The sequence below is a fragment of the Nelumbo lutea genome, chromosome 4 (assembly GCF_056320005.1).
Source record: "Nelumbo lutea isolate HS-2025 chromosome 4, American lotus-T2T, whole genome shotgun sequence".
NCBI classification, from domain to species: domain Eukaryota; kingdom Viridiplantae; phylum Streptophyta; class Magnoliopsida; order Proteales; family Nelumbonaceae; genus Nelumbo; species Nelumbo lutea.
Window position 1 is genome coordinate 60,585,244 of NC_142687.1, and position 15,551 is coordinate 60,600,794.

A 15,551-nucleotide genomic window follows, 5' to 3' on the forward strand; every position below is an offset into this window, starting at 1 on the left:
TTAATGTCTGTCTGTAGACCTGTCTCGGTGAGGAGTTCTAGTTGCAATAAGAGTCTAGTATTCTGGCTCCAGGTGATTCTAAAATGAATATGGGAAGTCCTAATCAAACAGGGACTCTCAGTAGATCTAGGTGGACATTTTAGTATTTTGCTTTAAAAGAATTTTAATGTTTACTTATTGGTGTCTATAAATATTCATATTTTGAAAGTGTTTTTAAAACCAATTTCTTGGAGGTGTCCTTATGGTTTTAAAATTCTTGGCTAAATCCATATGTGGTGAGGATTAGTTAAAATGGTGACTCATTGTGGTTTTCGAATTAGAATTTAACACTGTTGTGTGGAACAGAACCGTTAGTTCACTTTGCATGAAAGAGCTTTTGTTGTAATTTACATTATTTAAGGATACAATTGCAAATCTGTTGTTGGACTTGTTTGCAATTTTAGGAAGTCTTTCTAATCCTAACCGCAGGTTAGAGAGATTAGAATGGAGATTTCAATAGGGCATCTCTTTGCTAAATCCTAATTCTCAAGGATGGAAACCCTAATGGATCTCACATCACTTGGATGTCTTACACTATATATGATATAGATGCTCAAAAAATGCAGTTTGTCCAGTCCTAAAAGAGCAGATCGTATAGCACATATTGGTGCCCAAGAGTTCCAGTTTTGAGTGCAATGATTGCATTAGACAAAGGAAGTAGTGTGGTTTTGATTGGAGCAATCAATTGGCTACATTGGATCTTTTTTTCTTAAAATCACTTTCAGTTATTCATGTTTGATTTTTTTTTTCTGATATAATCAATTTTCAACATGTAGATCTGGGTTTAGGATGAATCGATTTAAATTTCTTCTTCCATTCACTCTTCATCTGATCTGATTTTCTTTCTTTCTTTTTTATTTTTTATTATTTTTTATTTATTTTTGCACTTACTTGAATCGATCAAAGAATTATTTCTGGTTTGTCTTGCTACTCAAGAAGTGATTTTAAATAGTGCAAGTGCTACACTCTTTATGCAGCTTACTATTAAGGGGCTCTAGGCAACGCTTAGTCTGGTCATGGATAAATGAAAAAGATGACCTAGCAGCTTCTGGAATTTTCCTTTGTCTGTCTACAACTTACCGTCATGAATATTCAACCTATAGTTGGCATTTGTTGGAATATCAGCCATCTAGGACCTTAGCTTACCAGCTTCCTTCAATAGGTACAACACATAACTCTAATAGGAAATAAAGATTTCTCTCCTTGACCTGACAACCTTAATGTCCAGGAAGTACTTGGGGTTTCCTAAGTCCTTGATGCCAAATTTGGATGCCATAAAAACCTTGAGCTACTTGATTTCCTCAAAAGCATTACCAATAACAGGTGTAGTAGATTCTATGTCATGTTTTATAAACAGGGTTTGATCAGAATGGTTCGTTGTATATTCAGTCTTCTTAACGGTCCTGTTGAACCTGTCAATTCTTAAGCCTGTAGATTATTCAACCTAGAAACTTTCTTTTCTCTCCCAATAGGAAGGTAACATGAGCACTTAGTGGTCTTGTGTGATTTGCTATAATAGACAACACTGCACTGATGGAATTCACATTAGCAACTGGAGCAAATGTCTCTATGTAGTCAAGGAAACATCTCTAAATGAGTATTTGGGGATTAAAGTTTAAGGGGGAAGCTATTTAGGTGGGGATTTCACCACCAGAAACTAGGATTGTTGGATGTTGTGATTTCTTGGGGAGATTTCTTTATGGGAAAACAATAAGAATCTAGGGTTTTGTAGTTTTTTTGATCAAAAAGGAATACAGGGTTTTGTATGAATGAACTTAAAAACTTTCTAGAGAGAAAAGGCCATTACCCACCGTTGGCCCAACTATCTGGGTTTGGGATGGGTAGACTGGATGCGGTCCTAACCATTGGCATTTTTGCAGAAAGTGACCACTCTTAGACTTGAATTTCCATTCTCCTACTTGCTAACTTGAGATTTTACTGTTACACCAAGTAATGACCCCTTAAAAACTTACTAGAGATCAACTTATCAATTGTCCTTGAATAAATTGGTTATTCATACTAGGCTCTGAAAGCCTGTAATAGAAAATCTAGAGAGAACAAGATGGAGAAGATAAAGGTGACATTACTAGTAGGCGATCAAGACTACAATCAACCTTGAATCCTAATGGATTTCAGATTAGAAAAGGTAGAAGAAAAGTAATGAAAAGAAGAAAAGAGAGGAGAAGAACAGGAGAACACAAAGGTTTGAAAGGAGGGACAGATTCACCAATTGATCTGCCGCCGCCACTCTCTTAGTATTTATAGGTTATGTTCAGTACATAGAGGAAATGACAGATCTGCCCTTAACAAGCTGACCACCATCTAACACTAACACGACTGAAACAAATAATTGCACATAGCGTCCTACGAACATAGTGGGGACCACAACTGTGGGGCCCACATCAGTGTTCTCTACACTCCCCCTCAAGTTGGGAATACATATTTATCATTCCAAACTTGGATAGGTCTGCCTCTAACTTCTTCCTTGGTACAACCTTGGTTAGGATATCTGCGAGCTGCATGTTGGATGTGATATACGAGAGACACACTTCCTGTGATGAGACCCTCTCAGACAAAATGTCGATCAACTTCGATATGCTTAGTTCTGTCATGCTGCACCGGATTGTGAGCTATATTAATAGCCACCTGATTATCACAATACAACATCAAGGGCTTCTCATAATCAATACCCAACTCTTCAAGTAGTGATCTCAGCCATAGGATTTCAGCTACTCTGTTAGCCATTGACCTGTATTCAGCTTCGGCACTAGAGTGGGAAAACAACACTTTGTTTCTTACTCCTCCAAGAGACAAGGTTATCTCCCAGAAGGGCACAATATCCAGAGGTAGACCTCCTGTCATCAGCACTCCCAGCCCAATCAGCATCTGTATAGACCTCCACCTTCATGTGATTATCGTTCTTGAATAGTATACCCCTACCCGGGCATCTCTTCAAGTATGCTAATATTCTCTCTGCCGCAAGAAGATGAGTAGTTTTAGGGGAATGCATGTACTGGCTGACAACACTAACTACATAACTGATATCTGGCCGAGTGAGGCAGAGATATAGGAGCTTTCCAACCAATCGTTGGAACATAACTTTGTCTTCAAGAGGCTCCCCGCCTTCTGCACTGATCTTGTGATTCTGTTCAATGGGTGTATCAGCAGGCTTGACACCTAACTTTCTAGTTTCCGCCAACAGATCTAGAACATATTTTCTCTGAGAGATAAAGATCCTTTGTTTAGATCTAGCAACCTCAATACCCAAAAAGTACCATAGTGCACCAAGATCTTTCACCTCAAACTCTTGATGAAGGAGCTGTTTGAGGGACTCAATCTCACTACTATTATTTCCTGTCACTATAATATCATCCACATATACAACAAGCAGGGTCAAAGAGGAGTCCACCCTTTTAATGAACAGTGTATGATATGACTGGGCTTGTACATAACCGAATTTTCCAAGGGCTAGTCAGAATCTATCAAACCAAGCTCTAGGTGATTGTTTTAATCCATACAATGCCTTATTCAGTCGGCAAACCTTCTTACCTATCTCTGTATCATAGAATCCAGGAGGCAACTGCATGTAGACCTCTTCTTGTAAGTCTCCATTCAGGAAAGCATTTTTAACATCCATCTGGAACAAGGGCCAAGAATAACTTGCTGCAAGGGATAATAGAACTTGGATGGTGGTCATCTTGGCTACTGGGGCAAAGGTCTCCAAGTAGTCTATACCATAAGTTTGGGTGAACCCCTTTGCAACCAGCCGGGCTTTGTACCTTTCAATGGATCCATCAGCATTATGCTTCACAGTAAATACCCATCTACAACCAATTGGCTTCTTTCCTTTGGGTAAGTCAACTAGCTCCCAAGTGTTATTTTTCAACAGGGCATCCATTTCAACTTGCATTGCATCTTTCCACTCTGGAACTGATAAGGCTTCTTGCATTGTTCTGGGAATAGGGGCATTGGCAATGGAAGTGAGATAGGACCTGTAAGAGGGAGATAGGCGATCATAGGATAAAAACTAGGAAATGCAGTGAGCTGTAGATGTGGTGCAATGCCGTTTCCCTTTTACGGACGGCAATAGGGAGGTCAAGGTCATCCGCAGGAGGGGAAGTGGCAACAGTGGAAGGTGACTCAGTGGGCCCTAGGACTGTAATACCTGGATCTAGAGCTGTAGAAGGAACTGGAGCTGGCCTGGACTACCGATGACCGGGATCAACCTGCCTGCATCGCCTGTGATAGACTTTCAATTCCTGATCCCTCTGACCACCCTCACCATTACAGCCCTCACCATTACAACTGTCATCACCCAATGGAATAGGTAAAGGAACAGCCTCAGATGTGTTAACCCCACTCTCACTACGCTCCCCTTGAGGAAAAAGATCCAAATCCCCACTCTCACTACTCTCCCCCTGAGGAGAAACCCTAGGATAATAGGGTGTCTCCTCAAAGAAGGTGACATCCATGGAGACAAACTTTCTCCCGGAAACAGGATCATAGCAGCAATAACCCTTTTGAGTTTGTGCATAACCGAGGAAAATGCATTTGGAGGCCTTAGGGTCAAACTTGGAATGATGGGGCCCGAGAAGCTGAACGAAGCAGGTACAACCAAAGGTTTTAAGAGGAACAGTAAACAACTCCTCGTCTGGGTATAGAAGTGTAAAAGGGGGTTTCATATCAAGGACCCGTGAAGGAACCCGATTAATGAGATATACTACCATGAGGATAACATCACCCCAGAAGCGAATAGGTACATTGGAGGTAAACATAATGCTTCTAGCCACCTCCAAGATGTACCTATTCTTCCTTTCGGCAACCCCATTCTGCTGTGGTGTATGAGGACAAGTGCTATGGTGAATAACCCCATGATTAAGGAGGTAAGAAGTTAATGGCTTAGCAAAGTATTCCTTTGCATTATCGGATCTGAGAACTTTGATTTTGGCCCCAAACTGGGTTAGAATCATCTGATGAAAGTTTTGGGTCAAAGCGGGAACCTCATCTCGAGAACGCATTAGATAGATGCATGAAAATCGGGTATAGTCATCAACAAACAACATAAAATATCTGTACCCACCCATAGAAGGGATGTGATGTGGTCCCCAAACATCAGTATGCACAATATCAAAAGAATTATTACTCCTTTTATTACTCAAAGAATAAGATGTTCTACAATGTTTGGCAAGCTCACAACTCTCACATCTCAACCGACTCAAATAAAGAAGGAAACTGACTCTTCAAAGACCGGAAAGATAAATGACCTAATCGATTATGCCAAAGCATAACTGAACTCACAAACCGAGAAACAAAGGACTTCTTATCCACTGGCTCCTCCCAACGAGAACTCTCTCCGAGCAGATAGATCCCATTCGTCTCACGGCCAGTCCCAATCACCTTCCTCGTCTCGAAGTCCTGAAAAACACATCGGTCAAGGAAAAAGGTTACTGAACAATTCATATGTTTGGTAGTACTATTGACTGAAAGCAGGTTAGTTTCAAGCTTAGGAACATGCAAGACAGAAGATAAAGAGATGGTATCAGATAACTTGATGTCACCCTTGCCAGAAATGGGAACAAGAGAGCCATCAGCAATGGATACTTTATCTCTACCAGAGGATAAGTGATATGTAGTGAACAAGGATGGCAAGCTAGTCATATGGTCGGATGCACCTGAATCTATTACCCAACAGTGTTCAATATTACCTGGAACTGAAACATGGTAGGCTGAGGCTCGAGTACCTGAATGTGCAAATGCAGATGTGACAGGGGCTGATGGTGACTCAGATGGCTGAACTGAACTCCCAACTTCCTTTTCCAACTGTATTAGGGCAGCCCGAACCGCGACTAAGGTCTCTAGGGGTGTGCCTTTTGTGCCTGACGAGGATGCTGAATCAGTATTCACAGCCACATGAGCATTACCCTTCTTATTTCTCAGTTTTGCTGGGACCAAATGAGGGTGCAACTTCCAACAAGTATTTTTTTTTATGCTTGGGTTTCTTGCAATGTTCACATACCAGATCCCGTTTGTCTTCCTTCTTTTTGTCCCTTTTTGTATCCCCCCCTGACTTAGGTTTAACAGCTGCCAGGGCTGGGGAAAAGGGCTGAGGTTTAACAACTGCCAAGTCTCACCAGCACCCAATAGCCATCATGGTTGATTGGGCCCATTCCAAGTAGTTTGACCCGTCAAATCTCACAGTTGTAATCTGAAACCTAGTTATAGATACACTACCATAACTGCTGTTCCCAAAACTACCTTCTCCCTGATTTTTAAACTCCATTCTTGGTCAAGAATCAGTAGTTACGAACTATTAGGGTTATTACAACAGAAAACAGCACTTGAACAGTCGATCACAATCAGAAATCAGTATGGAATCAATGTAAGTCTGATCTGAAACCAATCTGTAATCATGGTATATGCATGAAAGTAGTGCAGGTCTGCTCTGAAACCAATCGACAATCACAGTACCAAGCAATCTGTACAAGTTTTCACCCCCTAAAAGAGTTCGGAACCAAGAGACAGGTCTGAAACCAGCTTAGAGAGCAATCTGAGACACTAACATGACTGAAACAAATAATTGCACATACTGTCCTATGAACACAGTGGGGACCACAACTGTGGGGCCCACATCAGTGTTCTCTACATTACTGAATGCTGGTCCTGGTTATCTGGGGAGGGTTGGACTGGATAAGAACCTAAACTTTTTCATATTCATGCAAAAAGTGGCTTCTTAGGCTCAAATCCATGTTCTCATGCATGTCAGCCCTAGATTTTAAAAGACACATGCTGTCTATGAACTAGAGAATCAAACAACTAATAAAACAATGATTTTGGTGCTTATGACCCATATCATAATTCCCATAAATGTATAAACTATCCTTTTATGATCTCCATGATAATGTTTTTTGATTTTTGGAAAATTAGATGTTAATAAAGTATAATATTTTCCAGATCTCTCTGTATTCCCCTTATTTGTCTAACCTTAGATAAAGAATGTATCCAGATAACTTTTTCACTGTTTGTGGGTGAAAGGAAAAATTTTCATATGCTATGATATCCAGATACAGAAAGGGCAAGTTGGATGGAGAGTTTAAACTTAAAATTCAACTGTACACTGGAATACAATACCCATCTAGATAGATATTCATATATGGTGACAGACATGGAAACCATTGATTATGTTGCTTCACATATAGGACTTTGTGAATTGTATATTATTATCTTAAAATTTTGATGATTCATATTTGATTTTGAATTTGCATTTGCAGTTCTTCATTTGATGGCCATGATGATGAGAGCGCTATTGAAATACTTGATGGGTCTGCCTCAGATGGCTATGCTGCAGTGACAAGAGTAGGTGGTGAATGTAACACGAAAGACATCAAATTTGTTTCTCGTCAAATTCCAACATGGCTATCTTATTCCACTCCAAATGAGTTTCTTGTATGTCCTTCCAACTATATATGAAATATCTGTAAACAACACTATTTTGTGCCAACTTTGATGTGATTGGCCTTGTATGAACTGAAAATTGGGAGTCTAAATTGTTTGTAGGAAGCAATGAAAAAAAGTGATGCTCCTCTCCATGTGAAGTATTTACAGACCATGGTTGAATGCCTCTGTATGCTGGGCAAAGTCGCAGCTGCTGGTGCAATAATATGGTGTGTTACTTGAGTACATGATATTCTATTCTGAGCATTTTTTTTGAAGCTACATTTTGCTATCCAGCATCTATCTGCCATCCCCTCAATATTTCAGTCAGTCACTCCTTTAAATTTATTACACACTATGGCTCAATGTGCATTGATTTAAATCTAAAAGGAAGATAACATCTGTAATTCTTTGGTTGAGGGGGTCCACTGGTTTTATATTTTTCTTGTATGGCCTGTGGTTGGGTTGCCTATTGGACCCTTTTTTTTGGACATGGACTATTAAACCCTTTGTTTCTTGTCTCCTTTTATTGTCTTCAATGTACTTTTATATATCTAGATTGCTTTGCATATTGATCTTTCATACAAAGTAATGATTATTGATTAAAATGGTATACTTGTGGAGGTCTACAAATTGTCAGCATGGGGATATTAGATGTGTGCTAATTGGTTGATTTTAGTTGAAGAACTAGAGAGACCGCTGTGAAAGATTATTAAGAATCTAATTGTTGACTGTCATCTTGTAATTATTATTAATACATTATATTATTTATGTACAATTGCAGAGCTACCCCTATAGGTTGAAAAAAATAATGAAAGTAAGTTATTAACAATGAAGTACATGCTACTATATAGCATGAATTATGCCAACATTGTTGCTGTGGTTGTTATTATTATTACTTAGAAAGTTGAAACAAGTATTTTATTTGTCTCTGTCAGATCTATGTCTACCTTTATAGTTTATATTTGATGATAAGTCCTTTGTTGAATCTTATTCATTTTGTTGTGAACCAGCCAAAGATTACGCCCCACCATTCATGAGATCATCATATCGAAAATAAAAGGACATGCAGCAGCTGTAAATTCATCAAGGCCTGGCACTGGCCAAGGTGCTAAAACTGTTAATTCAGGTTTACATTACTTGAAGGGACAGCTGGAAAGCTATCAGTTGCAGAAACAGAAGCGCCAAAATGGGATATTGCTGGCTGGAACACTATTGGCAGTTAGTCCTGTCTCACCGCTCATGGCTCCCACAGGAGCAGCACAAGTTGCAGCCAAAGAACTTCTTGACTCAATATTGGATACTATCATTCGGATCCTTGGTAAGATGTTATGACATTCTCTAGTTCGTATATAATTCTTTTTGAGAATTAGTTCTTACAGTCCTAATCTGTTCAGAGAACCATGTTATTGTTGGTGAGCTTCTGGAGTCAAAATCAACACAACAGAGTGAAATGATCACACCAAAGTCAATGAATGGAGACATGAACTGGAACCCTGATTCTGAAGCATCCCAAGTTACTGGGGGCTACAGCATTGGGTTTTCCTTGGCAGTGTTGCAGGTATTCTGTCCACCTATTATTTCTCTCTTTTTCTTTCTTCTTTGGAATTATATTTTCACTTATAATGGTTGTTCTTTTGAACCCCTTATATTTGGTCTTGTCATTGTGTTTTATAGAGTGAATGCCAGCAACTCATATGTGAGATTCTACGAGCAACTCCAGAAGCTGCATCTGCAGATGCTGCTGTGCAAACAGCTAGGCTTGCAAACAAAGTTACTTCTAAAGATAAGAGGCAAGTTCAAACAATCAGTTTAGTAGATTTTTCAGTTTCAAATATCATTTCATTGTACATTTCAAATGGTTGTTTTTGCCATTTATTCTCTATTAGTTCTCATAGCCAATTAAATATCTGCTAAATCTTTTGTAGAGTCACTATTTTTCTAATTTTTGTTATATGTATATATAGATTCTAATTTGTCTTATAAGATATTTGGGTATCTAAGAAAAAATAAGCAGAATATGAAAAACTTACATTGAACTTGTTGGGTTACAGGGATGGCTCAGACGATGGCCTTACTTTTGCTTTTCGCTTTACTGATGCAACGGTTTCTATTCCCAACCAAGGTACTATTACTATTACTACTACCATTGCAAGCTTTTTTCCCTTTCAACTTTAGGGTCCGTTTGCTTCGCAGTTGGAATCGGAATTGAAATCCTTCGAAATTGGAATCAGAATGGTCTATTCCCATAGTCTGTTTGGTTCAGACAGGAATGGGAATGGGAATTGGAATCAGCAGGAATGAGATTTCATTCCCAAGGGAGGGGCAGGGAATGGCCATTCCCTCAAATGGGGGAATTCATTCCAGCAGGAATGGAATGGGATTCTGATTCCACCCAACCAAACAGTTGGAATCAGAATAACCCATTCCGGTTCAGATTCCAGACCCCTATTCCTGTGAACCAAGTGGGGCCTTGGTATTATTGGGTTCTAATAATGGGGGCTATTTTTGTTTTAAATTGTTTTATAACTCTCATTGTTAGAGACCAGATGACTTAAATGGTTCAGCCATGATGGGAAGAGTCCAAATACATGGGAAGATCCCAAAAATACCCCTACATACATGCATATAAGACTTCTAATACACCCCCTGACGTTGGTGTAGATATATCTATCATGCCCAATTTGCTCACAATTTCTTAGAGATTAACTTTGGTAACACCTTTTGTTAGGATATCAACCAATTGTAGTTGAGAGGTGGTATAAGAAGTGCAAATCTGACCATCTAGGAGCATCTCACGGATAAAGTGATGATCAACCTCAATGTGTGTGTGTGTGTGTTTTTTTTTGTTTTTTACATCTAAATTCTACTTGATCTTCCTCCCACCATTCCTTTACTTTTGGCTAAAAGTCAGGGTGCAGTAACCACATATTCTCAAGTTTGAATGGGCACGGGCCACAATCTATTCTCTCTTGGTCCAAACTAATTAGGCAATGATCTGAATAAGAATTGATAATCCCCTCCATTCCCTTTCCCTATTATTTAAGAATAGGAATCTGTCCAGATTGCAACAAATGGAAACTTCTTAAAAATTTGACCAAGTAAATTCTTACGTCCCATTTGAATTATATAGAACACGGATGTTGTGTGCCAGAAGTAGAGTATTTAGAATCCGATGGTCTATGTAAGAATGGAAATGGTGAACTTTGTAGTGGAGAAGGAAACACAAATCCCAGGGAAAGAGGTAGTAGTATCTGTTGAACTCCCGACACTTACTGGCTGGAAGAAAAAGATGGAAGACTTTGTTCCAGTTAGGTGATGGAGAGTTCTGAAGATCGAGGCAAAAACATATGTTATGAAAGAGGTGTGGACAAGAAGGGGAGATGCTTTGAAGATTGCAAAATTGAGAAGAGGGTCGCTAATCCTTGAAGGAAGAGTAGTGCCTTGGTTCGAAGGTTTCTTGGAAAGAGCTAAGAGAATAGTACGTACAAGAGAATGAAAGTACTACATTATGGAAGAGGGATGAAGTTACGTTGCTAAAAGAAAAGAAAACAGGAAGAGGAGATATGTTTGAATCTATGAAAGCTATGGAGAGGGTGGTATGAAGTAGTTCACATGCTTCCCTAAAGGTAAAGAAGCTACAGGGTGAGATATGATAGTACAGGCACTACAAGAGTCCCTAGAGATGTGTATGAAAAAAAGAAGCCTCTACTAAGACAAGAAGAAAATGGTCTGATGATTGGGTGGAGGATATGGAATGAAAGTTGACAATTTACCCGTACAATTGGGGATACTCAGTTTGATGCAAGAGTGAGCTCATTGAGGTTATGTGTGAAAAATCCAAAGAAGATTGGGAGAATAAACTAGTAATCTCGTTGAACAAGTTATAGAAAAGAAGAGACTGGGATAAGAGATTCAACAAGTTTTGAAGAGTCTAGAAGAGTCGCAAATAATCACATTCGTCGGACAGAAGGCTCTATTTTACAGTCTCTTCGTTGGGTTGGAGTTTGCAGCTATCTTTACAGAAACAAAGCAAAGGCTGGCATTAGTTGGAAGATGGTCCCCATGCTGCAACGTGAAAAGTGTAGATGTAACAACCTGTATTGAAATAAAAATTATGGGGTTGTCTTTCCATTTATGGTCGGATGAGACACTTATTAGAATTTCTAAATTATGTGGTGGAGAGTTGTTGTCAGTGAATGATTCAGAGCTGCGAGTGGCATCAATTAGGGTAAATGGTGCAAAGCTGGATTTAATTCCTAGAGTTGTAGAGATTTTTTCAGATGGCTTATTGTTCAAGGCTTGGATTTCTTCTGTGGAAGCAAGATGGTGGAACAATGAGCGAACTGGGAAGATGATGGTGACATGGCTAAGAGAAGGATTCGAGTCAACCTCAGGGAAGGGGGGTGACAGAGGAAGAAGCATGTGAACTACTTCATACCCCCTCCATAGCTTTCATAGATTCCAACATTTTCTCCCCTTCCTGTTGTCGTTTTTTTCAGCAACGTAACTTCATCCCTCTTTCCATCATGCTGTACTTCCATTCTCTTGTTTGTACTATCCTCTTAGCGACCCTCTTCTCAATTCTATAATCTTCAAGGCATCTCCCCTTCTTGTCGACACCTCTTCCATAGCATATATTTTGGCCTCGATCTTTAGAACTCTTCATCTCCTAGCTGGAACAAAGCACTCCATCTTTTTTTTTTCTAGCCAGTAGGTGTCGGGAGTTCAACATATACTACTTCCTCTTTCCCTGGGGTTTGTGTTTCCTTCTCCACTACAGAGTTCGCCATTTCCATTCTTACATAGACCATCGGATTCTAAATACTCTACTTCTGGCGCACAACATCCATGTTCTATATAATTCAAATGGGATGTAAGAATTTACTTGGTCAAATTTTCAAGAAGTTTCCATTTGTTGCAATCATCATCCATTCTTACATTCCCAACGTAAGTGCGGTGGTGAGGCTACGTACGAGGGTCTCCTTGAAAGACGAAGGAAGACTGGATGTAGGAGGCAGGCTAAAGGCTAGGGCAAATGTGAGTGATAAGATGATGATTACATTATGAGACGGGCCCCTATTTATAAGGAGGGATCCCGAGGTCCCGAAAGGAAGGAGCCAAAGGCGTTTGATTCCCACTAGGAAAGGGAATATTTTTTTTTTATCAATAACACTTTCATTAATTCGTTAGTAGAAAATTTACAAGTGGAAGACAAACACACTTATCTTCCAAGAGTCACAAATAACTTCAAGAAATGAAAAAAGAAAATACAAAGATACAAAGACACTAACGTTACAGCTTAGCCCAAAACAAAGAATCCCTTTCTGCCCCTTGTTTTGCTAAACCGTCAGCTAGGGAATTAGCTGATCTTTTAATCCAACATGTCTTAACTAACATCTCCCGCACCAGCCATTTGAATTTCCTCTTCTCATTATTATACTTCCATAAATCATTTTGATCTTTAGTCAGCCACCCTATCACCATCTCTGAATCCCCTTCAATTATAAGTTTCTTGATGTTCAATTCCTTAGCTTTCCTGGCTCCTTCCATAACTGCACATATCTCAGCTCTAAGGGAGTCACCCACTCCAATTGGGTCTGAGAACATAGCAGAGATGACCCCTAGGAAAGGGAATATTAGATCTGCTGTCAGTTGTTAGGGAACACTACTAGGGTTTTGCTACGTGTCTTAGGAGATATCTCCAGGATGAACTTTCCTTTTGTTTGGAGATTCTCATAATCCACGTGTGCTACTTCCTTTTGCGACCCATTTAAACGATGTAGCACGAGTGACATCATCATTTAGTGGGCGTGCCTTTACTAGGTCTACGGAGTGCCTTGTTATGCACGTAATTTAAAGATGCACGTGTAACTAATATTTATTCCTGGTCTACAATGACTCTATGTTTGTTGTGGTCATAGTTGTCAAGGCGACGCCTAGGCGACTAGGCGGCCTTGGAGGCTCGCCTCGCCCCGCCCAGTTGCCTAGCTGTTTTGTATAGTGTCTTATAAAATACTTTTGTGTTTATAAACTAATTTCTTTTTATTATTTTCTTATTTGTTAGGGTTTAATCAACACAAACATCGCTAACAGCTGTATTGAACCCTCAAAGACTTCAGAATTTGAACCATTAAGTAAGGGAAAAACTTAAAGTTTTGTCTAATCAACACATTTCTTTTCTTCTTTTCCTATAACAAAAATAGGGGTTCAGTCCCCATATGTTTTGAATTTTCTTTTCTTTCTTCTTTTCTTCTCATAAATATGTTGATTTTCTAGACATAAACATGAAGTTTATAAATTTTTAATGAAAATTATGGATAGTTATTAAGGAAAGATGGTTATGGAACCTAGGGAACTACCTAGGATATCTATTTTTTACTTAAAAAAATCCATCGCCTAGGTGCCCGCCTTGGCGCCTTGAAAACTATGGTTGTGGTTTTGTAATGACTTTGAACTCATTGCAGCTTTGCGCATGTCTAAGGATCTCAGATTTGCGCTAGTCAAAGTTCATTGAGACCCGTTTCAAGCACGGGTTTGTTGCAGTTGTGCGATGAGATATGTACTCATTGTAGTTGTCCGATGAGTTATGAACTCATCGCAGGTGTCCAATGAGTTATGAACTCATCGCAGGCGTCCATGTGGTATAAATTCGGTATCCTCAGTGCTCTGATGTTTTGGGCGATCACTATGAATCTACACCGAGGCCTACCCATTCAGATTTGAGAACATGTGGTTACTGCACCTTGACTTTTTGCCAAAAGTAAAGGAGTAGTGGGAGGTGGATCATCACTTTATCTGTGAGATGCTCCTAGATGTGTTGTAAAAAAAGAGCCAAATTTCCGCTTCTCTTCCCATGTTTGTAGTCTTTGCTTGAGTGCTGGTGAGACTTGTGGGAGATTATATGTCTTTGAAGATAAAAAGAGTGGCTGATGATCTTTTGTGGGTTGTGACAAATGCCTATAGCTTAAACATGGATAGGAAAAGGAATGAAATGTGGAATGAGTTAGTTTAAATCCCACCTGCAATAATCTGAAATAAAAGAAAAGAAAAACAGGAGACAAGAAGAAGATTGAAGGAGATGGAAGAGAGAGAATTGATAGAGGAAGATGGAAGAAAGGGAAGGGGAAGAGAGAGTAGTTCGATCCTCTCTTCAGCCCCCAACTATATCTTTTATTTTTTGATCATAATTGTTAGAGTTGGCTGAGTAGGGATAATTCCGTCTTTTCATCATATTTTAAGTTGTACTTTGTCAGTTTAGTTTTAATTTAAGTTACAATGTCCCATACTTAAGTAGGGACATATTGGACATTGTAACCTGAATTGGTAAGTATATATATTTGTGGTTGGCTGGGAGAGATGTCTCGTCTTCTCAGTTTGATAGTTTTCTCTTCTCCCCTTCTTCTCTTCTTCTTTCTTCATCTTTTTCTCTGAACTGGAATCGACTGAATCATCAAAATATGGTATCTGAGCAATAAATGGGAGGAAACAAGACTGCAATATCAAGTTTTTGGTGCTGCTATCAGTGCTTTTCTTTTTTTTTTTTCCTCTTTTTCTGGGCTGCAATCTGGGTTGCAGGTGATAGAAGGCTGAGGCAATGGCAACCTATTCTGGTGCTCCCAGAACTGCTGTGGTGTGGGTTACAGGTGAGAGAGAAGTGCGGCAGCCCTAGTTTGGTGTTTTCTGGACTGCTGTGACCATGTGTGACAGCCCCAGTGATCATGAGGTAATGTGCGTGGTGATCTGAGCCCTCCACTGAGCAGTTTCAAGAGGGGTTTCTCTAGTTGGAAGACAGTTTTTGGTGTTAGAAGAAAATTATGATTTTTTTTGTATTGGAAAAGGTGGCCGAATGTCTCTGATTGGTATCCCATATGTAGTGTCATGGTGGTTGGATGAAAAAGTGCTGTAAGGTGGTGAGTCATGAGTGAACTACTGTAGTGATCAAATAACAACAGTAGCTTTTTTTCTGGGTTGGAAATTAAATATTAGGAAGGGCAGTGATGGTTTCTTGAGTTGAGAATATGATGGCAGCAATTGGAGATGTTGGTGGTGATCAGAAATCTAGTGTGATGATTTCCTCA

The 15,551-nt window shown here is 39.5% G+C and overlaps 1 protein-coding gene across 2 annotated transcripts in view; it reads left to right on the top strand.

Annotated features, from left to right (window-relative positions):
- Positions 1–15,551, top strand: part of SEC8 (subunit of exocyst complex 8) — a 79,645-nt gene that overhangs the window by 26,806 nt on the left and 37,288 nt on the right. For both annotated transcript variants that reach the window (XM_088985101.1, XM_088985102.1), the window contains exons 8-13: positions 7,308–7,482; positions 7,594–7,700; positions 8,484–8,791; positions 8,868–9,031; positions 9,148–9,263; positions 9,525–9,595. In XM_088985101.1, coding sequence (XP_088841227.1) covers positions 7,308–7,482; positions 7,594–7,700; positions 8,484–8,791; positions 8,868–9,031; positions 9,148–9,263; positions 9,525–9,595 — 941 coding nt within the window. The remainder of the gene's footprint in view (positions 1–7,307; positions 7,483–7,593; positions 7,701–8,483; positions 8,792–8,867; positions 9,032–9,147; positions 9,264–9,524; positions 9,596–15,551) is intronic.